The sequence below is a fragment of the Canis lupus genome, chromosome 18, assembly GCF_048164855.1.
Source record: "Canis lupus baileyi chromosome 18, mCanLup2.hap1, whole genome shotgun sequence".
Classification (NCBI taxonomy): domain Eukaryota; kingdom Metazoa; phylum Chordata; class Mammalia; order Carnivora; family Canidae; genus Canis; species Canis lupus.
In genome coordinates, this window is record NC_132855.1 from 55,302,884 (window position 1) to 55,323,573 (window position 20,690).

The window sequence follows — 20,690 nt, forward strand, 5'->3', positions numbered from 1 at the left end:
CTCTTCCTGGTACAGGATCTTTCCAGCTGGGCAGTTGATGGGGAAGTAGAGAGCTTTTCCTATATCTGTTGGGTTTTGATTACTTTTAACTTGAAATAATCTTTATACCAAAGTGGCCATCTTGGGGCAGGCTGCCCCTCTCTATGATAGGTTCTAAAATAGTTTTTCTAAAATGTTTGTTCTTGGGGCGCCTGGGTGGCTTAGTCAGTTAAGCATCTCCCATTGGCTCAAGTTATGATCCTCCTCAGCAGGCAGCCTGCTTTTACCTGTCTCTCTGCTGCTCCCTCTGCCTGTGCTCTTCTCTCTCTCTTTCTCTCTCTGTGTCAAACAAATCATTAAAATCTTAAGAAAAAAAAAAGTTTGCTCTTAATGAATTTTATTTTTTTTAGCTTTATTGCTATATCTACAGCACTTATTTCTCCAAATTAAAAATAATGAAAACCTATTTAGTTGTGGAACAGCACTGTTGAATAGTAGCACTACTCAACATTTGTGCTCAAGAGTTAGAAAAATTGAAATTATAAAATTTATGAATAAAGCCAAAATGTGATTAAACATTAATATTTTTAAAATATTAAAATTTATTGCATGAATGTATCAAACTTACTTAACTGGTTTTTCCAGAACATTTAGGTTATTCCTTTTTTTTTTTTTTTAAGTAGGCTTTACCTCCAGTTTGGGGCTTGTAACTCACGACCCTGAGATAGAGTCACATGCTTACTGATTGAGCCAGGCACCACGAACATTAAAATTTTACCAAGGTGTGTTTCTTTCTTTTTTTTTTTTTTTTAAGATTTTTTAATTTATTTATTAGAGAGAGAGAGAGAGAGAGAGACAGGCAGAGGGAGAAGCAAGCCCCATGCTGGGAGCCTGGCATGACACTTGATCTGGGTCTCCAGGATCACACCCTGGGCTGAAGGTGGCACTAAACCCCTAAGCCACCAGGGCTGCCCCCAAGGTGTGTTTCTATCAGACCACTGTGTTTTGCTTTGGAATAGAGAGTTTACATTTTTCTTGTGTAATTTTTTTTTTTTTTTTAACAGAGAGAATGCATATGAGCATGCAGGGAGAGGGAGAGAGAGAATCTTAAGCAGGCTCCATGCTTGGTGTAGATCCCGCTGCAGGGCTCAATCCCACAACTCCTGAGATCATGACCTGACTCCAGATCAAGAGTTGGATGCTTAACTGACTGAGCCACCCAGGCACCCCCTTATGTAACTTTCTTTTTTTTTTAAGATTTTATTTATTCATGACAGAAAGAGAGAGAGAGAGAGAGAGAGAGAGAGACAGGCAGAGGGAGAAGCAGGCTCCGTGTAGGGAGCCCGATGTGGGTCTCGATCCTGGGTCTCCAGGATCACACCCTGGGCCGAAGGCAGGTGCTAAACCGCTGAGCCACCCAGGCATCCTTATTCTACCTTTGTCACCTGTATTACCCGTTATTAGCCACTGGAGCAAAACATCTGAATCATTTTTCTGAATAGCATTTTCTCCATATATTCAACCAATAGTAGTTTCCTTCTTGGTTTTTATAATTGAAACAATCTACATAATGTAAAACGTGTTCCCTAATTAATTGACCCCATTTTATTCAGTGTGTAACGAAATCTTGAGCTGCATTAGACAAATTTATAGTAGGCCCAGTTTTTTTTAATTAATAAAATTGGCAGGGCTGGTTAGTAAATCTGTTTGTTTTTAAGTTTAAGATTTTATCACTGATTTTGAACATTGAATTTGTTATCAAAGTGTAGTTGATGAGAATATGTGATTGCTATTTTTGCTGTCTAATCTGGTTTTATTTGGTAATTCATAGTCTGTTTATATCTTTTATTGAATGACACACCTTCGTTAGTTATCTCACTAGTCCTTTTCTTCCCCTTCATTTACAGTTCAGGATGATGCTGAGAAAAAGTGGTGGTATGGTAGCCTACACAGGCTGTGTTGTCATACTATTCTTTAGCATTAAAAACATGGTCTACCAGTGCAGGATGGATAGGACAGATCTTATGCATTCTTCGGTTAACTGTGCAAAGTTTTATTTATTTTTTTAAAATATTTTATTTATTTGAGAGAGAGACAGAGACAGCGAGTAGGGGGAGGGGTAAAGGGAGAGGGACCTGCAGACTCCCCCCCTGAGCAGAGAGCCTGCCTTGGGGCTCCATCCCAGGACCCTGAGATCATGACTGGAGCCAAAGGCAGACACTTATCTGACCAAGCCACAGGCATCCCTGTCCAAAGTTTTTTTAAAGTTGTTTTCTATTTGTTTTAAACAAAGGTTATGATTTGGTTGTTTCTTTTTTTTAGTACTTGATTCTGAAACTTGAAAGGCCTGCTATAGTCCAGAACATCACATTTGGAAAATATGAGAAAACTCATGTCTGCAATTTGAAGAAATTTAAAGTCTTTGGTGGAATGAATGAAGAAAATATGACAGAGCTATTGTCCAGGTGAGTTACGATTATAGGGAAGAAAGAGTTGTCTTCTAAACAAGTTACAGTCTCAGTTTTATCCCTTTGTGGCTAAATCTGCATGGTTTGATTTTTTTTTTCTTTCAAGGAAGAAAAGAATATTTCTACCATTGTATTTCCAGTGGCTTATTTTAATATTGTGGCTTGAGTTAGCCTTTTTTTTTTAACCACCAGCCACTACTTATTATTACTAATGAAGAATAAAACTTGGGTTTTTCCCCCCCATCTTATTTTTGAACTGTAAACAATCTCAAATATTTTCAGCTTTAATAAAAATCTTCGCTATAAAAATATAGACTCTATCCAAAGCATTAAGATTAATTGCCTTAATCTGGAAACAATATTTGGGAAATTTAGTATAAATTGGAGACTGAGAAGAGAAAAAGTATGTGATTCTATCTACCATAATGCCTGCCACTTGGAAGGAGCTCAGTAAATTTGAATTTTAAAAATGTAGACCATGAGGAATGAAAGTGTTAATTTGCCTCCTAGGTAATGAAAAATCAGGTAACCATAGAATGGACAAACAAAGCCACATGGAATGTATTTGTGATATAATGTGTCCTGTTAGCACAGTATTTGATATAAGTAAATATTACATCTATACTGCATGAAAGTCATGAAAGTGTTTTAGGACATAGGCAACCTAAAGGTAACTGATTTTCCAATAAATACTTGTTTTCAATTCTAGTTGTTTATGTAGAGAAGTGACATGGGTTTATTTTTATTTAGGATGAAATGGGTGCTATTAAACCAATGGAGTGTTTATTGAACCGTAAAAGGAACATTATTGACATCATAATCAGAATTTTGAAAAACTTAATTGTTTCACAGACTAATATTTGGCTCTGAGTCGTTAGATAGGAAAGTAAATTATTTTAATTTTTTTCTTACTGCTTACATATTTTATGTTTATATCCTGTTATACACTAAGGACACCAGGTACTATCACACATTTCCATGCACTGTAGCCACATCCTTTAATTAACATTGAACATTTTTCATTAAGCCTTATTATATAATTAGGAGAGTACAGTTATAATGCAGTTGATATGAATGTAGAACTTTTGACCTATGTTCTCATGTTTGACTACTTCTTTACATTCTTTTGGTCTTGTAGTTTGTCTAACCTAAAGATCTGAGCATGATTTATGTTTACTAAATTATAAAATCAGATAACCTATTTTTTTTCACAGTGGCTTAAAGAATGATTATAACAAAGAAACATTCACCTTGAAGCATAAAATTGATGAACAGATGTTCCCTTGTCGATTCATTAAAATAGGTAAGGTTTTAGCATTCTGAAATAGAAATAAATTCTTTATACCACCACTCAGAAAACTAAAGCCTGTGGGCTGAATCCTTCAGAACTTCTGTTTTTTAAAATAAGATTTTATGGGAACACTACCACACTGATTATTAACTGGTTATAATGTCTATGTCTTGCATTTGCTCTACAAAGTAGTTGCAAGAGACAAAATGTTTACTGTTTGGCCCTCTGCATCAAAAGTTTACTGTTCCCTGGGCAGCCCCGGTGGCTCAGTGGTTTAGCGCCGCCCTCAGCCCAGGGCGTGATCCTGGAGACCCAGGACGGAGTCCCATGTCAGGCTCCCTGCATGGAGCCTGTTTCTCCCTCCGCCTGTCTCTCTCTGACTCTAATAAATAAATAAAATCTTAAAAAAAAAAAAAAAAGGTTTCTGTTCCCTGCTTTACAAGTTTATAAGTGATATTTATTTCAAGTGGAACCTTTTCCAAATATTTTTTCATTTGAAGGTTTTCTTAAAAGGTATAATGAAATAAATGACTTAATTCAGCTTTGATTGTTTTATGGAAGGTTTATCAAGTTGTTGTAAAGCTATAATATATTCTGAAACTAAATACTGATGAATTAAAAAACTGAATTCCTTAAGGCAATATATTATGGTTATTGTTTCTTTTTATTTTTTTTATTTATTTATGATAGTCACAGAGAGAGAGAGAGAGAGAGAGGGGCAGAGACATAGGCAGAGGGAGAAGCAGGCTCCATGCACCGGGAGCCTGATGTGGAATTCGATCCCGGGTCTCCAGGATTGTGCCCTGGGCCAAAGGCAGGCGCTAAACCGCTGCGCCACCCAGGGATCCCCCCCCATTCTGTTTTTTTATGTCTTTTTTTTTTTTTAAGTATAATATTGGTCAAACCAATTAAACTAATCTTGTAGCCCAGTAATATGACGCAATGTAATGTTTATTTTTTTATTTTTATTTTTTTTTAAGATTTTATTTACTTATTCATGAGAGACACACAGAGAGAGCACGAGAGAGGCAGAGACACAGGCAGAGGGAGAAGCAGGCTCCATGCAGGGAGCCCGATGTGGGACTCGATCCTGGGCCTCCAGGATCAGGCCCCAGGTGGAAGGCAAGCACTAAACCGCTGAGCCACCCAGGGTTCCTGCAATGTAATGTTTAAAAAATGCTACTTGTATTTATTTAGCAAGTGTTTTAGCTTAAGATAGTATTTGTTTTTGTTGTTGTTTTTTTAAAGACTTTATTTATTCATGAGAGACACACAGACAGAGGCAGAGACATGGGCAGAGGGAGAAGAAGCAGGCTCCATGTGGGGAATCTATGGGGAACTCGATCCCAGGACCCCAGGATCACAACTTGAGCCAAAGGCAGACACCCAACCACTGAGCCACCCAGGTGTCCCTTAAGATAGTTCTGTAATGCTTCCTCAACCTTAGTATTTTTAGGGTTATTTTGTTTTTCTTTAGGATTTTTTTTTTTTTTTAAGGTAGAAAAGTTGAGGACTTGAATCTTTGAATTTGCATTTTGCATCTGTGTTGCACAACTGAAAATATGTTAAAATTAAAGGAACCAGATCCTTCAAAGAATAATAATAAAAGCCAGAATCCCATGTTTTGATTTGGGAGAAATATTCCTCATTTGGAACAAGCAGTGAACTTCACAGTCATTTTTTTGCCAACCTATTAAGAGGTAGCCTGTTCATTTCATTGAATCAAATAGTTCTCTTTGAAAAAAAGTTAACAACAACAACAACAACAAAAAACAAATAGTTCTCTTTGGCAAAAAGAATATCTAAAGTCTTAATAAAGACTTCTAGAGAGGGAAAACTCCTTTTGCAATAGTTGCACTATCCAGTGTGTTGCTTTTTTTTTATGACTGTAGTTTGTTATTATAAATAGTTGTAAACAGGGATCCCTGGGTGGCGCAGCGGTTTGGCGCCTGCCTTTGGCCCAGGGCGCGATCCTGGAGACCCGGGATCGAATCCCACGTCGGGCTCCCTGCATGGAGCCTGCTTCTCCCTCTGCCTATGTCTCTTCCTCTCTCTCTCTCTGTGTGACTGTCATGAATAAATAAATAAAATCTTAAAAAAAAAAAAATAAATAAATAAATAAATAAATAGTTGTAAACAAAAACCTGTTTCTTCTTTTTCCTTTGAGAATTTATGAACAAGCAAAATTTTAAGTATACAGACCATCCAGTTCCTACAGACCCTAGCATAGCTTTAATAGTTCTACGCTTGTGTATTTCAAATATATAAACAGTGAAATATCTTATATTTTCCTATAATAAATTTAGGTTATATCAAATTTTAAAGTACTTACATAACTTCTGTTTTGCTTCATCACACAAAATAAATTTCTTTTTTTATGTTCGAGATCTTTTATTTGTGTGTTTTTGCACAATACCTACAGTCATTGGTTTACTTTGAAGGAAATTATCTACTGCTACTGCTTCTGTAGCTCTCAGTCTTCTAGTATTATTCATTCTAAAAAGTATGAATAAATGTCTATTTAGAGAAGTTGCACAGTCTCTTCCCTGGAAAAGTACTAAAACGGAGTTCTCTTCTGGATGAGTTACACATTCAGCTGCCCAAGAAATTAGACCTCTTTCTAGCCCTGTCAGTCTTTTTTTTTTTTTTTTCTGTCAGTCTTTAATTACAGGGCATAATGATGTCTTTTACTTAACCCTGGGTTAGTTTCATGGTATTTAGGCAAAATGTTAATTGGAGCTTTTCAAATAATTGTAGATACTTAGTAACTCATTTGTTATTTATGGTATTAATATTTAGATAACTTCATACTCCTTCTCTGTTAATAGTGGTCTGCTGTGTGCTTGCTTTCCAGTCTTTTCAACATTCTTTTGATATATTTTCTTTGAAAATAATAAAGTATTTCTAGTTTATCACCATGTTTTCTTAAAAGATCATTCTGAAAAAGCATTTGAGTGATGTGTAGCCCTCTCTTGATGGTGATTTAGCAGATATATGTTTACCTGCTTGGGATAATAAATTATTAGAATGACTTGTATTTCTGTGGGGTTTTTTGGATTTTTGCAGACTGGATGGTTGTGGAGGCTTTAGGGAGAAGCTTCAGCTCTGGCTGGACTTGGCCTGCATTCTGGATCCTTAGAAGTATTTAGAAGTCTAGAATGAGTACTAAGTCTGGGAAGGGTGCCCTGGTGGTGGTCCTTATGAAAGCAGGTGGAAAGGTGACATTTTAAAAAGTGTACTGTTAAGAGGAAAATTAATATAATAGTAATAGCTCATAATAAAAGTTAATATTTATTGAGCACTTACTATGTGCCAGTTACTATGCTTAATAAAAGTTAATATTTATTGAGCACTTACTATGTGCCAGTTACTGTGCTTAATGTTTTGTGTACTTACTAATTCTATAGTAGAATAGATACATCCTTTCAGTGTGGTTAGTCTTGAATTTTTAGGTTTCAGAACTTTGAAATTACCAGCATCTTCTAGTAGCTTTTTTAGCCATCTATGTAAGAACATGCTAAGTGACACTGCCAGAGCACACTGAAAATGCCACAAATGCATTTTGTTGTGTTGAGATGTTGACCTCACCTTAATCCGAGATTATCAGGAGTCCGGAGCCTCATACCTGTGTTTGCCATAAAAATATTATCACTTTCTATGCATGTCATTTTGAAAAAGAATGAGAAGCACTGATCCTGATCATAGCTGTGTCTGATTGCCCAATGAGGAAAACTGATGGTTGAATATTAGCATACAAACTCTTAGCTTTAGGATGTGTATTAGGAGCATCTAATCTGTATTTGAGGTGGAAGCAAAGGCATCCTTCATTGCCGATATTCTTTCCTAGGAGCTGTAATTCATTTAGATTTCTGACATATATTGCATAGTATGTCTATTATGCATTATTGAAGTTATTAATGCTACAAAAATCATTTGTAAAATTTGAAGTGGGTGTACATCACTCTGCTTATTCTGTATATATCCCTTCAATCTGTTAAAAATTAACTATACTTTTCATTCATCTTTAAAACATGATGTTCTTGTGAGATGACTTCCTAATTAACCTCCCTCTCAACATTGTTCTTTGAAAGGTTTTAAGAATTATAATTATTATTCTAGAAATATTTCTGTTGGGCTCTTCAGTATATAGATGAAATCTCACTAAAAACACATTTGCTAGAAAGGTTTTTAATAAATGAACATTTTACTGGAACTTGACTAAAATTTAATAGGACTTTTTCCTCCTGACTTATTGCACTTGGACCTGGGACTAGGAACTGAAATTCCTAACTAATGTCTGGCTACTCTTAGAGACTTTGTTTTTTTGGCCTTGGGTTTAAAATCCTTCTTTATTTTGACTCCTACTACTTAATGGTTATTGCTGTGATGTAGTAGGTAAACTTTTTACATGGTACCACTACATAAAGGAATTTACATTTAGAGAGAGACTAGGGAGGGGCTGAGGGAGAGGGAGAGAAAGAATCTCAGGCAAATTCCCTAGAATGTGGGGGCCCAACAAGGGGCTTGATCCCAAGACTACTAGATCATGACCTGAGCTGAAATCAAGAGTCAGGTGTGGGACGCCTGAGTGGCTCAGTGGTTGGGCGGCTGCCTTTGGCTCAGGTCTTGATCCCAGGATCCGTGATCGAGTCCCACATCAGGCTCCTGCGAAGAGCCTGCTTCTCCCTCTGCCTGTGCTTTGCCTCTCTGTGTTTGTGTCTCTCATGAATAAACAAATAAATCTTTAAAAAAAAAAAAAAAGGTGCTCAACCAACTGAACCACCCAGGTGCTCTAGTTTTCCAAAATTGTGATTTTTCCTTGAAAGCTTGAATTTTATTCTTGGCAACAAATACTATCTGTTGTTTTCTTTGAAATGACAGGTAAATATCTGGCCCGTACCCCAAACTAAATAGTCATAAATGACCTGTCAATTTTTCTTTTAAGGGGAAGTTGTATCCTGTTGGAGGAGGTGGGGGGAGGTACAAATAGGTTTTTTAGCTCATAACTCAACTATACAAGTTGTTTTCCTTGAGGTAAGCATTATGCTTTGGTATGCAGCAAAAGTGCTTTATGTATACTTCCATTGTGTCACACAGAATATTAAAAAGATATGTACCTACTAATAGGGATTTATTAAAATTTGTATTGCATCATCAAGAACATTCTTAAATGAATTGCCCTTTTTTTTAACTGCAAGAATATGATGATGAGGAATACAGTGTAGTCTTTACTATATTAAGAAATACTGATACATTTTCATGTTACTACTTTTCATGGTACTACTGGTGCTGGAAATTTTATTCAGCATTGCCTTTGCACCATGAATGTACATGTCAGTAGACTTTAAAAAGGCGAGGAGGGGCTGATAAAGTCCTAGTCTTAATAGAAAAAATGGTTTTGACCTCATGGGACCTCCTAAAAGGGTTACAAGGATGCCCCAGGAGGCAGTGGATCATATGTTAAAAACCTCAACTCTGTTCTGTCATTTAATGAAGTCAAGTGTTACCTTCATCCTGTGGTAAACTCCTCTGAATCCTTAGGAGATTTTTGGATTCACTCTTCTTCTTCAATAATTTGTCTTCCTTTTCCCTAATATTAAACTTATAATTACTGCATTTTTTAGTATATTTATTTTCTTTTGGATATTCTTGTGTTGTTGATTTTTTTTCTTTTTTTAATCAGCTTGTTCAGTTACATGTAAGGAGAAAAATGGATATGGAATGCCTGGCTGGCTCAGTTGGTGGAGCATGTGACTCTTTTTTTTTTTTTTTTTAAAATTTTTATTTATTTATGATAGTCACAGAGAGAGAGAGAGAGAGGCAGAGACACAGGCAGAGGGAGAAGCAGGCTCCATGCACCGGGAGCCTGATGTGGGATTCGATCCCGGGTCTCCAGGATCGCGCCCTGGGCCAAAGGCAGGCGCCAAACCACTGCGCCACCCAGGGATCCCTGGAGCATGTGACTCTTGATCTCAGGGTTGTGAGTTTGAGCCCCGCATCAGATGTAGAGATTACTTAAAAAATAAAATCTTAAAAAAAAGAAAAAAATGGAAATATACCATTGAGACTTTCATTTGAGATTACATTAAATTTATAATTAATTTGAGGGGAACTGGCATGTTTACAACATTGAGTTTTCCCATCTAAGAACATACTATGTCCTCTCATTTATTGAATTCTTAAGTATCATTTTTATGTTTTCTTCAATAGATCCCGCATATATTAAAGTTTATTTTGAGATATAGTAAGCTCTTGTGACCATTTTAAAGGGGACTTTTTTCATTAAATTTTCTAGTTGGTTATTACAGATAGAAGGTAAACTGATTTTCATGTTTACCATGCTTACAAACTTAAATTTTTCAGTTGAATCTCTTGAATTTTTTATGAAGATAGCTATATCATCTTGAGGTGAAACTGTTTTTTTTTCTTAATTTGCTTTTCTTTTCACTTGCTGCATTGGTTAAGATCTCCCATATAGTGTTGAATAATAGAGATAACTGGGCTTCTTTGTCTTGTTCCTGTCTTGAGTGGTAATACTTAACGTTTCTCCATTAGGTATGATTTTTGAGGTCTTTGATATTTACAAAAAATTAGGTAAGGTAGTTTTCTTTTGTATTTCTTACATATTAAGAGGGTTTTTTTTCCTAATGAGTAGAAAAGACCTCAAAAATGTCTTTTTTTTTTTATAACTTAAGGTTATCAGACATATTTTCTTATACTTTCTTATTGTGGTGAATTATACTAGTATAGCTTCTATTGAACCATCTTTCTATTCCTGGAATGAACTCTATTTGGTTACAGTGAAAACCTGGTAGAATTTTTTTTTTGCAACTTAAAAAGAAAATCGAATATAGATTTATAGCTGAGATCAGCCTTAAATTCTTTTTTCTTTTGGTTTTGTTTTCAGGGTTATGCCACTTGTTAAGTAATTGAACTTTTGATCTCTTTTTGTGCTCTGATACAGTTTAATTTATATAGTAATTATTTGTTTCTTGTGGGTTTGATAAAATTTGCTAGGGCTGGGTCCTGTTTTTAGAGGGGTAGATAAATGAGTATTTTGAATTTACTTTATAGTGTTTTTATAATTAAACCCCTTGATGGCATGGATCATATTTTCTTCTTTTTTTTTTTTTTTTTTTTTACCGTAGTCCCAGCACCTAATAATACAGTGTTAGGCTTGTAGAAAATGTTCTGAAAATTTGTTGAATGAATTTAAATGGGTTTGAAGAGTTACTTTACTTTGCTAAAGTTTTATTTGAACTTTGTTTTTCTTTTTCTTTCTTTCTTTTCTCCACATAGTTCCGCTCTTATCGTGGGGACCCAGCTTTAACTTCAGCATCTGGTATGTTGAACTCAGTGGCATTGATGATCCCGATGTAGTACAGCCCTGTCTGAACTGGTATAGCAAGGTAGGACTGTATTTTAAAATCCTGATTTTAAAACAAAACAAAACAAAACAAAAAATCCTGATTTTCTCCCTATAAAGGGAGAAATGTGTCAAGCTTTTGTCTTCGTTGAGAAGAATTTAAAATACTGAGAAGTGTAATAATTATAATGATTTATCAGTAACATTTATTATTTACATTCTGCCAGCTGCTAAGCAATCTTTATAACTTACTCAACCATTACCACTCTGTGAGAATAGGTATAGTTATTACCCCTATTTTACAGATGATGAAATGGAGCACCAAGAGTGGAGTACCTTGCTCAAGGCCATATAGTTCACAGTGGTAAAGTGCCCAAGCCTTTACAAGTCAGGCAGTCTAACTCCAAAGTTGGCCAGTATACTATTATACCTATCTGGCCCTGAATTTTGTTTTCAACCTGTATTGATAGACATATTTAAACCTAGTTTTTAGTGGGGTAGCTTTGATTCTGTATGCTTTTATAATACATTATTCCTTTGTGTTTGTTGAGTAAAATAGGGATGTTTACTTTTCCTTTAAAGAATTTGAAATGTTTCTGTAAATATTATAATGTTGTCTTTATAGGAAATGTAAAAATTATATTTAGCAATTTCATATATAGGTTATTTTATAAAATAAATGCAGCCTGAGAAAATGTGAGTTTAAAAAATTGAGAAATAGGTCTTTTGGGCAGTCCGGGTGGCTCAGCAGTTTAGCGCCGCCTTCAGCCCAGGGCCTGATCCTGGGGACCTGAGATCAAGTCCCACATCGGGCTCCCTGCATGGAGCCTGCTTCTCCCTCTGCCTGTGTCTCTGCCTCTCTCTCTCTCTCTCTCTCTCTTTCTGTGTCTCTCGTGAATAAATAAATAAAATCTTATAAAAAAAGAAATAGGTCTTTTGGTTTTTTTGCATACATTTTATGCTTTGTTTTTTGTTTTTGATGTATATTTATTTGACTCTCAGCTTTTTTTTTTTTTGATAGGGAGGGGCTCATCTGTCAAGATGATGAAGCTTTAGTCTAATCACTACTTGCTGTTATTTTTATTTGCAAGTATGAGTGAACTGATCTATTCATAGGAGATTGGGAAGCAATCTAAATTCTTTCTAAGGTTTTTTGTATGGAATTTCAGCTCTTTTCTCGTTAGTTTGAGGAACTCTTTATTTTTTGGCATTTTATTCTTATTCAGCTTAAAGTAGATGCTGACTTAGTATTTTCTGTATTTTTCATATATTCTTGGATTTCCTATAATACAGTAAATTCTTTCAAGGTAGAGACAATATTTTAAAACGTTAAAAATCACCTTTACAGTGTTATGCACATAATTGTATATACTTAACATCTTCTAAATGCTGTTGGTTCTTTTAAAAAATAATGATTAAATTTCTCTGATACTTAAATACAATTTTCCCTAGCCTATGATACATGTGTATGTATTTTAGTATACCCACACTAATCTCTTGACATTGTAGGCAGTTGCAGATTTTACCTGTTTACCCCAATATTGTGGAGAGATATATTTGAGAACATAAAATTATTCAGACTCACTCACTTTTCCCTGCATTTATAATGAACTTCTAGAAATTAGATAAAGTCTTCAAGTCTTTGGGTTTGTCTTTTTTTAAAGCATTGAAATTCTGTTGTTTCATAAATTTTCTATTATGTATCTATATGCAACCTGATAGAAAACTTATAATACGGATATGATTCATACTTCTAAAGTCAACATGTTAAAAAGGTATTACTGTTTAATATGATTCCAGATAGTTATGATAAATCTTTGTTTAGAGGCCAAGGGTAAGAAATTAATAAAGTTCCTTTGGATAAAGAATCAATCTTTTGTTATTTGACTAAGGAAAATCTTGGTTAAGTGTAACACTTAAGGAAAAATGTTTTGACATTTTCTTAATTAAAAAAATTAGCCAGTTATAAACTGGTTTATGTTTTAAGTCTTATAAATTTTCCTAAAAGGTAATATTTTCTTGCCTTATTAAATAATAATGCTTACAAGTAATCATATTTTTTTTTTTTTAAGTAATCATATTTTTGTTTGGTTCTCATGTATTGCTGCTTTGTCATTAGTTAATTTTGTTAATTTTTATTTAGGAAATTTGTGGAAATTTCATAAAATATTCTTCAAGTTACTGGTATTTTTTTTTTTAAGTTTTTATCTGACCTTGTATTTTTTGGCATTCATCCTAATAGAGAGTTGGTACATTGAACATTCTTCTTTTTGGATACTAGTTCATTGAGGTTTTTACTTTATAGCTATTTAATAGATGAGGTAGCCCAGGCTTAGAAAAAAAATATAAAATTTAAGTAGTCTTTTTCTGATCATTTTGAGTCAAAGAACTTGTTTGTGAATTTTGAAATACATAAAACACTTGATAATATTTGCTTTTCAAGTAATAACTTGAACTAAGAACAAAAGGTATAACATAACTCATATATCTTATTTAATGGTTTCTATGCTTTCAGTACCAACATTGTAATTTGATGAGTAAAAGCCATGGAAGTTATAATCTTTGCAATCTTAAGTGGTCTTTGATAAACATTTTTTCTGCTTTTTTAAAAGTTCAAACTCTAGAATGAAGTTTGGTTTCATCTTTTTATGCCTTTCATCTTCGTGAAATATATACTAATGGGTATATGTACATATATCTGTATATCTTCATCTCTTTTGTTTCTTTCTGCTATATGCTTTGTGACTTTTGGCAAGTTATTACAATTGACTGTGCTTCAGTTTTGCAATTTCAGAGTGGAAATAATAATGATGCTAATGAATAGTATAATGCTTAGCACATAGTAAACGCTCACTTTAGGTTAGTAGTCACTTACTGCCTACTGTAATAACTAAGCAGATCTCTTCTTTTCATGCTTTCTCTTGTGTTCCAGTAGTACCGTGAACAGGAAGCTATTCGCCTTTGCCTAAAACACTTCAGACAACACAACTATACAGAGGCCTTTGAATCGCTACAAAAAAAAACCAAGATTGCCCTGGAACATCCCATGTTAACAGATCTACATGATAAACTGGTGCTGAAGGGTGATTTTGATGCTTGTGAAGAGTTGATTGAAAAAGCTGTAAATGGTATGTTATAAACATGTGAACTTTGTTTATTAGGGTGATTTCAAGTATGTACAAAAACCAGTTTTTTGAAAAGAATATAAGCTTATGCCAATTATTAGTTTACTTTTTTTTCCCATCTTTTTACTCTGTAAAGATTGTTAGCTTGTTGAATTATGTGCTTCTTTTATATAAGATAGGTCCATAATGAGTCTTGAAAAACAAAAAAGGAACATATTTGAATATTTAAACTTCTATATCTAAATCTAAATTGCCGTCTTGGGAAACCATGGAAGCATGCATTTGCATTTATGAATGCTAACATTGACTAGCACTAAGCGGTGTTAGGAAAAGGTTTTTAAATGTTACCTTCCTAGGGTGGTACCTTCCTACCCTCCTAGAGGCCTATTCCTTTATGTATTTTTGTTGATAGAAAATTACCATTTTAATGGCATAATTTGGCATAATTGATAGTTGGATACATCGAAAAATGTTATTAATAGAAGTTATGGTGAACGAGCAGGAGATTTGTATTGGAAATATCTGTATGATATGGATGCTACATAATTGCTGATTTTCTTGGATGGTTTATAATCTTGTTTTGAAAGAAATGTGATTATTAGAACACAATATAATCTCCAAAGATAATTGTTTTGGAGGATGACATCTATTTGAATATTTAAGGTACGGTATGTTTTGTAATTCTTCAGAAATATCTCTGTTGTTATTTTATAGAATGGTATTCTTTTAAAAAATAATCTCTACTGGGATGCCTAGGTGGCTCAGCGGTTGGGCGCCTGCCTTTGACCCAGTTCGTGATCCCAGGATCTGGGATCGAGTCCCGCATCGAACTCCCCAAGAGGACCCTGCTTCTCCCTCTGCCTATGTCTCTTTCTCTCTCTCTCTCTCGAATAAATAAATCTTTTTTAAAAATGTAAAATAATAATAATAAATAATAATCTCTCATTGTGACTTTCACAGTGACAAAGAACAGAATAGGTGCTATAGTATAATAGAAAAAAATATATTGGGATACCTGGCTGGCTCAGTCAGTTAAGCATCCAACTCTTGGTTTCTGCTCAGGTCATGATCTCAGGGTCTGGAATTGAGCCCCTCTTCTGGCTCCCTATTCAGTGGGGAGTTTGCTTAAGATGCTTTTCCTCTCCCTCTGCCCCTCCTCCGGTCACGTATGTGTACACACACTCTCTCAAATAAATAAGTAAATCTTTAAAAAAATTTTTTTTGAGGGCAGCCCCGGGTGGCTCAGCCGTTTAGTACAGCCTTCAGCCCAGGGCCTGATCGAGTCCCACGTCAGGCTCCCTGCATGAAGCCTGCTTCTCCCTCTGCCTGTGTCTCTACCTCTCTGTCTTTCTCTCGGTCTCTCATGAATAAATAAATAAAATCTTTAAAAAAATTTTTTTTGAATAAATATTTGGTCTTTGTTTCCTAAAATTCTTGAAATTTGGTGGAAGGATAAGAGTGTTTTTCATATGCTGAGATGACAAATGACTGGGGTCCCTAGAAAGCTTCAGATTTCCAGAAAGACCAAACGCTGTGTGTAGAGGGCTAGAACCTTCATCTCCCACCCACCTCCATCCCCCTGACGGGAGAGGGATCAGACATTGACTTTAGTCACCAGTGGCCAGTGTTTTAATGTCATGCCTAGGTAGTAGAGACTCAAAAAAAAAAAAGAACAAAGAACAACAACAACAACAAACAAACAACAAAACCCAACCCCAAAAACCCTAACATTGAGGTGAGGTGCCTGAAGAGGGCATAGAAAACACACATACACACTACATTCATATACTGCCCCTCTCTCTCTATCTTACTCTGGTGAATTACCAAATCTGAGGGAGGGTTGTGGGAACCCAGATTTAATAGGTAGTAAATTAGAAGTACATGTGGCCTGGGACTTGCAGTTGGCATCTGAAGTAGAGAATAGTCTTGTGGGACTGAGTCCTTGAATTCATAAGGATCTGATGGTAACTTTAGGTAGATACTGTCAGAATTGAATTGTTGAAACCCAGTTGGTGTCAGAAAATTGGAGAAATAGTTGGTGTGAGAAAAAAACTCACGCATTTGGTATCAGAAGCAATGTGAGTAAAAACAGCTCAGTATAAAACTTGTGGAATGAAATTTGGTGATTTTTGTAATAGAATAATAGACTTTCTCCATCCTTTGCTTTTATGTATTTTGATCTTATCTGTTACTATCCGTTATTATCATGTGCTTATTTATCAAATAGGTTGAATATTTTACAACTGAAAAAAAAAAAAGGAACCAGTACTGCCTTTTTGAGTTTATAAGGTTTTTTTTGTTTTTTTGTTTTAAGATTTTATTTATTCAAGAGAGAGAGAGGCAGAGCGACAGGCAGAGGGAGGAGCAGGCTCCATGCAGGGAGCCCGATGCAGGACTCAATCCTGGGACTCCAGGATTACACCCTGGGCCAAAGGCAGGTGCCAAACCACTGAGCCACCCAGGGATCCCAGTCTATAAGTTTTAAATTAGCTTAAAATGAATTGCTACTGGCTCTATTCCTTTGTAATAACAAACCTGCCTCTCAGCCTTATACATTGTTACTGCTTATTTAATTGGTAATTTGCAAATAAATGATTACTATGTTTGAAATAGAGTAAACTTTGGAGTATAAATAAATAGAGTATATATAATTATTAATCTCTTCCCAAACCATTAAAATGCCACCAATGAACATATAAATGAATATTTGCCTTTTTTTTTTTTTTATGATAGTCAGAGAGAGAGAGAGAGAGAGAGAGAGGCAGAGACACAGGCAGAGGGAGAAGCAGGCCCCATGCACCGGGAACCCAACGTGGGATTCGATCCTGGGTCTCCAGGATCGCGCCCTGGGCCAAAGGCAGGCGCTAAACTGCTGCGCCACCCAGGGATCCCCATATTTGCCATTTCTAAGAATTAATTCTATATTTTTTAACCTTATATGATGAGGAAGTCACAAGTATTTTCATAGTTTTGTTTCAGATCTTTATCTTAAAGCATGTAATATTTTTTTAGGTAAATAACAAAAACCACTGGCAATTTTACACTATTACTAGGCTAGAAACAGTTATATTTAAAAACTGTGTCTTTATGCATATACTTATTTAAGAAGAACTGTTAAAATCATGTGCAACTTTGATACTGTGGAGACTTAACCTTTCTGGGTCTAGGAAGGGGGCCCAAGTTTTAGGAGAAATTGGTAGTAACTCTGTTCTTGAGACTTAGAGCCAAGTCATATTTCTTGTACTCCTCAACTGGCTTGGAGCAGTGTTTAGTTAATAAACATTCCTTTCAGGGTTGTTCGGTTTGCTGCTGACTTCACTGATGATGATTTGTTGGACAAATAAGGAAGTAAACACTGCAGAGTTTTTTGGCTTCTGCTCCACTAAAAACATAGCAGAGAAGGGCAAGAAGTTCCTGTTTGCTAAGTAGGAAAGCCTAAGGAATCAAAAGCATCTTCTATGAAGCATCTTATGGAAGAAACAAAGATTATGCTTAGTGTATCTTACTTATAGTATATTCTTCAAATATGCATATTTGAGATATTTGAGAGAAAGTGTCTCTAATAGGCTTCCTATTTGTTAGAAACATCCCTACCGGAATACCTGGGTGACTCAGGTAGTTAAGCGTCTGCCTTTGGGCTCAGGTCATGATCCTGGAGACCTGGGATCGAGTCCCACATCCGGCTCCCTGCGAGGAGCCTGCTTCTCCCTCTGCCTGTGTCTCTGCCTTTCTCTCTCTCTTTCTCTCTCTGTGTGTGTCTCTTATGATTAATAAATCATTAAAAAGAAAAAAAGAAAGAAACATCCCTACATTTGTATTTAATTTCATTACAGGTGATTTCTGGGCCAGTTGTTGCTACTTTCTCCCTGATAGTGCCAGGGGGAAAAGGTAGAATCCAGTGATGATGGGCAAAAGTAATCACCCAGGAACAGGAAATATTAAAAGAAAAAAAAAAAAAAACTAACCTCCCTTTGCAGTGTTTATCTTACTTCTTCTTTAAAGTTTGCTTTTGTGAGATGAGGGAGAGGGATAAAGTTTAAAGTTTCAACCGAAGGTCTTTATTTCCTTCCCACTTTTCCCTCCTCTTCTCCCTCTTCTTTCTTTCTCCACTTCTATCATTTCTTTCTCCACTTTATCATAGGATAAAGTCCTAAAGTTTCAACCGAAGGTCTTTATTTCCTTCCCACTTTTCCCTCCTCTTCTCCCTCTTCTTTCTTTCTCCACTTCTATCATTTCTTCATACCCCATGGTTCATCTGGTGGTTGTTAATTCTGTGGTTATTTCCCTCTCTGCATTTTCTTAAGTGAGATATCAAGTCTTATTAAAGTTACCTTTGTGGCAAGGTTTTTAACTACAGATTTAATATTGCTAATAGCTATAGGGCTGTTTATGGCTTGTATATCTTCTCGAGTGAGTTTTGGTAGTTTGCATCTTTCAAGGAATATTCTTATTTCATCTAAAATGGTGAATTTATTGGTATAAAGTTCATATCTTTATGACATCTTTATGTCATCTTATTCTTGAAATTGGTGATGGTTGGTTTCTTTGTTTTGTCCTTCTGTTTCTTTTTCTTCTATTTCACTGATTTCTACCTTTATCATTTCCTTTTCTCTACATAATGCAGCTTTAATTGGTTCTTCTTTTTCTAGTTTCTTAAAAATGAAAGCTGAGGCCTTTAGTTTGAGATCTTTCTTTACTAGTACAAGCATTTGGTGGTAAAGAGTTACCCTCTAAATGTAACCGAGCCAACAGGAATTCACTCCTTGGTAAGTCAGAAACTGCATCAAGTTGAGTTGTTGCACAAAGAAAACTTTTATTTGCAGCAAAGAAGGAATCACAATTCCATCGCTGTGACTCCCCGAGGGGGTTGAATGGGTTCCTTTTGTTTAGGGTTAGGATGAACATTTAGATTGGGAAGCCTTGTCATCATGTGTAGAGGCGGGCATAACGTCAAGCATGTGCCTTAGAGAAACATGCCTACATATACATTGTGTGTTATGTAAATGAGGCTGAGGCACACCAGAGGAGCTTTCAGTAATATAATGAGGTAAAGGTCATTGTTGGTCATTCCAGAGGCCACGCCACAGTCCTTCTGTGCAGGTTGGGGGTTTAGCTCCAAAGGTCTGGGTGGTCTGGGCCTGTGGGAGGTCTTGTCAGGACAGCCTCTCTCCCCTCAGAGATAGTTTCAGATTTCATTGACCTGAGTTAAGAGCTAAACCCGAAAGAAGAGCTTACGGAAAACCTATGACAAGTGTTAGTATAGGCAAGTGGAGTAGTGTCATCTACCTGGTGACTTAAACACTGCTAGCTGTGTGCCGCAAATTTTGCTATGTTGTGTTTCATTTCTGCTCAGTTTAAAATACATATTCATAATGACACTTTTCTCTCCAACCCTATGCTTTGTTTTGTTCTCTGGTGCTTAATCTTTTGGGCAGAATATTTAGTACAAAGGTGAGATGACATCATGATAGTGGATATCCTTATTTAGTTCATGATCTCAAAAGAAATGCTTTCAACATTTCATTGTGAAATATGTTATTTGATCTGGGGTTTTGGAGATCCTGTATCAGATTCCTAGATTGCTAAGAGTTTATAAGTGACTATTGAATTTTACCATTTTTTACTCTTTTGTGATACGATTTTTTTCTCCTAAATTCTATTAGTATGCGAAATCATAGTGATTGGTTTACTAATGTTAAACCTCAGATCTACTTAATTTTCATTTCTCAGATAAACTTACCTTTCTCATATATATATTTTTGCGGGGGGGGGGTCTATTTTAGATTTAGATGGACTAAATTCTTTCAACTATATTTACATTAGTAAGATTGGCCTTGTCCTTTTTCTTTTACCTTTTTCTTCAGGTTTAGTATCATTACGCTGATCTCACATAATGGGTTGAAGAGTTAGCTTTTCTTCCGACAATCTGTGTTTGTTTAAGATTTGAATTCTTTTCTCATATGCTTGCTAGAATTTGTCATGCTATCTGTGCTTAGAAGTTGGTTGGGAGAGGTATTTTTGTATATCAATTCTACTTATTTAAATGTAGGACTAGGGATCCCTGGGTGGCGCAGCGGTTTGGCGCCTGCCTTTGGCCCAGGGTGCGATCCTGGAGACCCAGGATCGAGTCCCACATCAGGCTTCTGGTGCATGGAGCCTGCTTCTCCCTCTGCCTATGTCTCTGCCTCTCTCTCTCTGTGACTATCATAAATAAATAAAAAATTAAAAAAAAATAAAAATAAAAATAAATGAAGGACTATTCAGGGTTGTTATTTGGTTGGTTCAGCTTTTAACAAAATACCGTTTTCTAGGAATTTGTCAGATTCACTTAAAATTTCAAACTTGTAGGCGTGAAAATATACCTAATACCCCTTGTTTAATGTTTTCAAGATTCTTGAAATGTCTTTTCGTTCCTTCTATCTCTCATTTATTAATTCTTTTTTTTCCCCACATTGCTCTGT

At 35.6% G+C, this 20,690-nt stretch overlaps 1 protein-coding gene across 11 annotated transcripts in view; it reads left to right on the forward strand.

The window, feature by feature from the left end:
- MKLN1 (muskelin 1) overlaps window positions 1-20,690 on the forward strand; it is a 211,454-nt gene that overhangs the window by 104,779 nt on the left and 85,985 nt on the right. For 9 of the 11 annotated variants that reach the window (XM_072784601.1, XM_072784605.1, XM_072784602.1 and 6 more), the window contains 4 exons: window positions 2,302-2,444; window positions 3,662-3,750; window positions 11,038-11,147; window positions 14,040-14,232. In XM_072784601.1, the coding sequence (XP_072640702.1) occupies window positions 2,302-2,444; window positions 3,662-3,750; window positions 11,038-11,147; window positions 14,040-14,232 (535 nt within the window). Of the gene's footprint in view, window positions 1-662; window positions 762-2,301; window positions 2,445-3,661; window positions 3,751-11,037; window positions 11,148-14,036; window positions 14,233-20,690 lie in introns of those variants that run through there. The other 2 variants (XM_072784606.1, XM_072784608.1) reach the window with 2 other exon arrangements.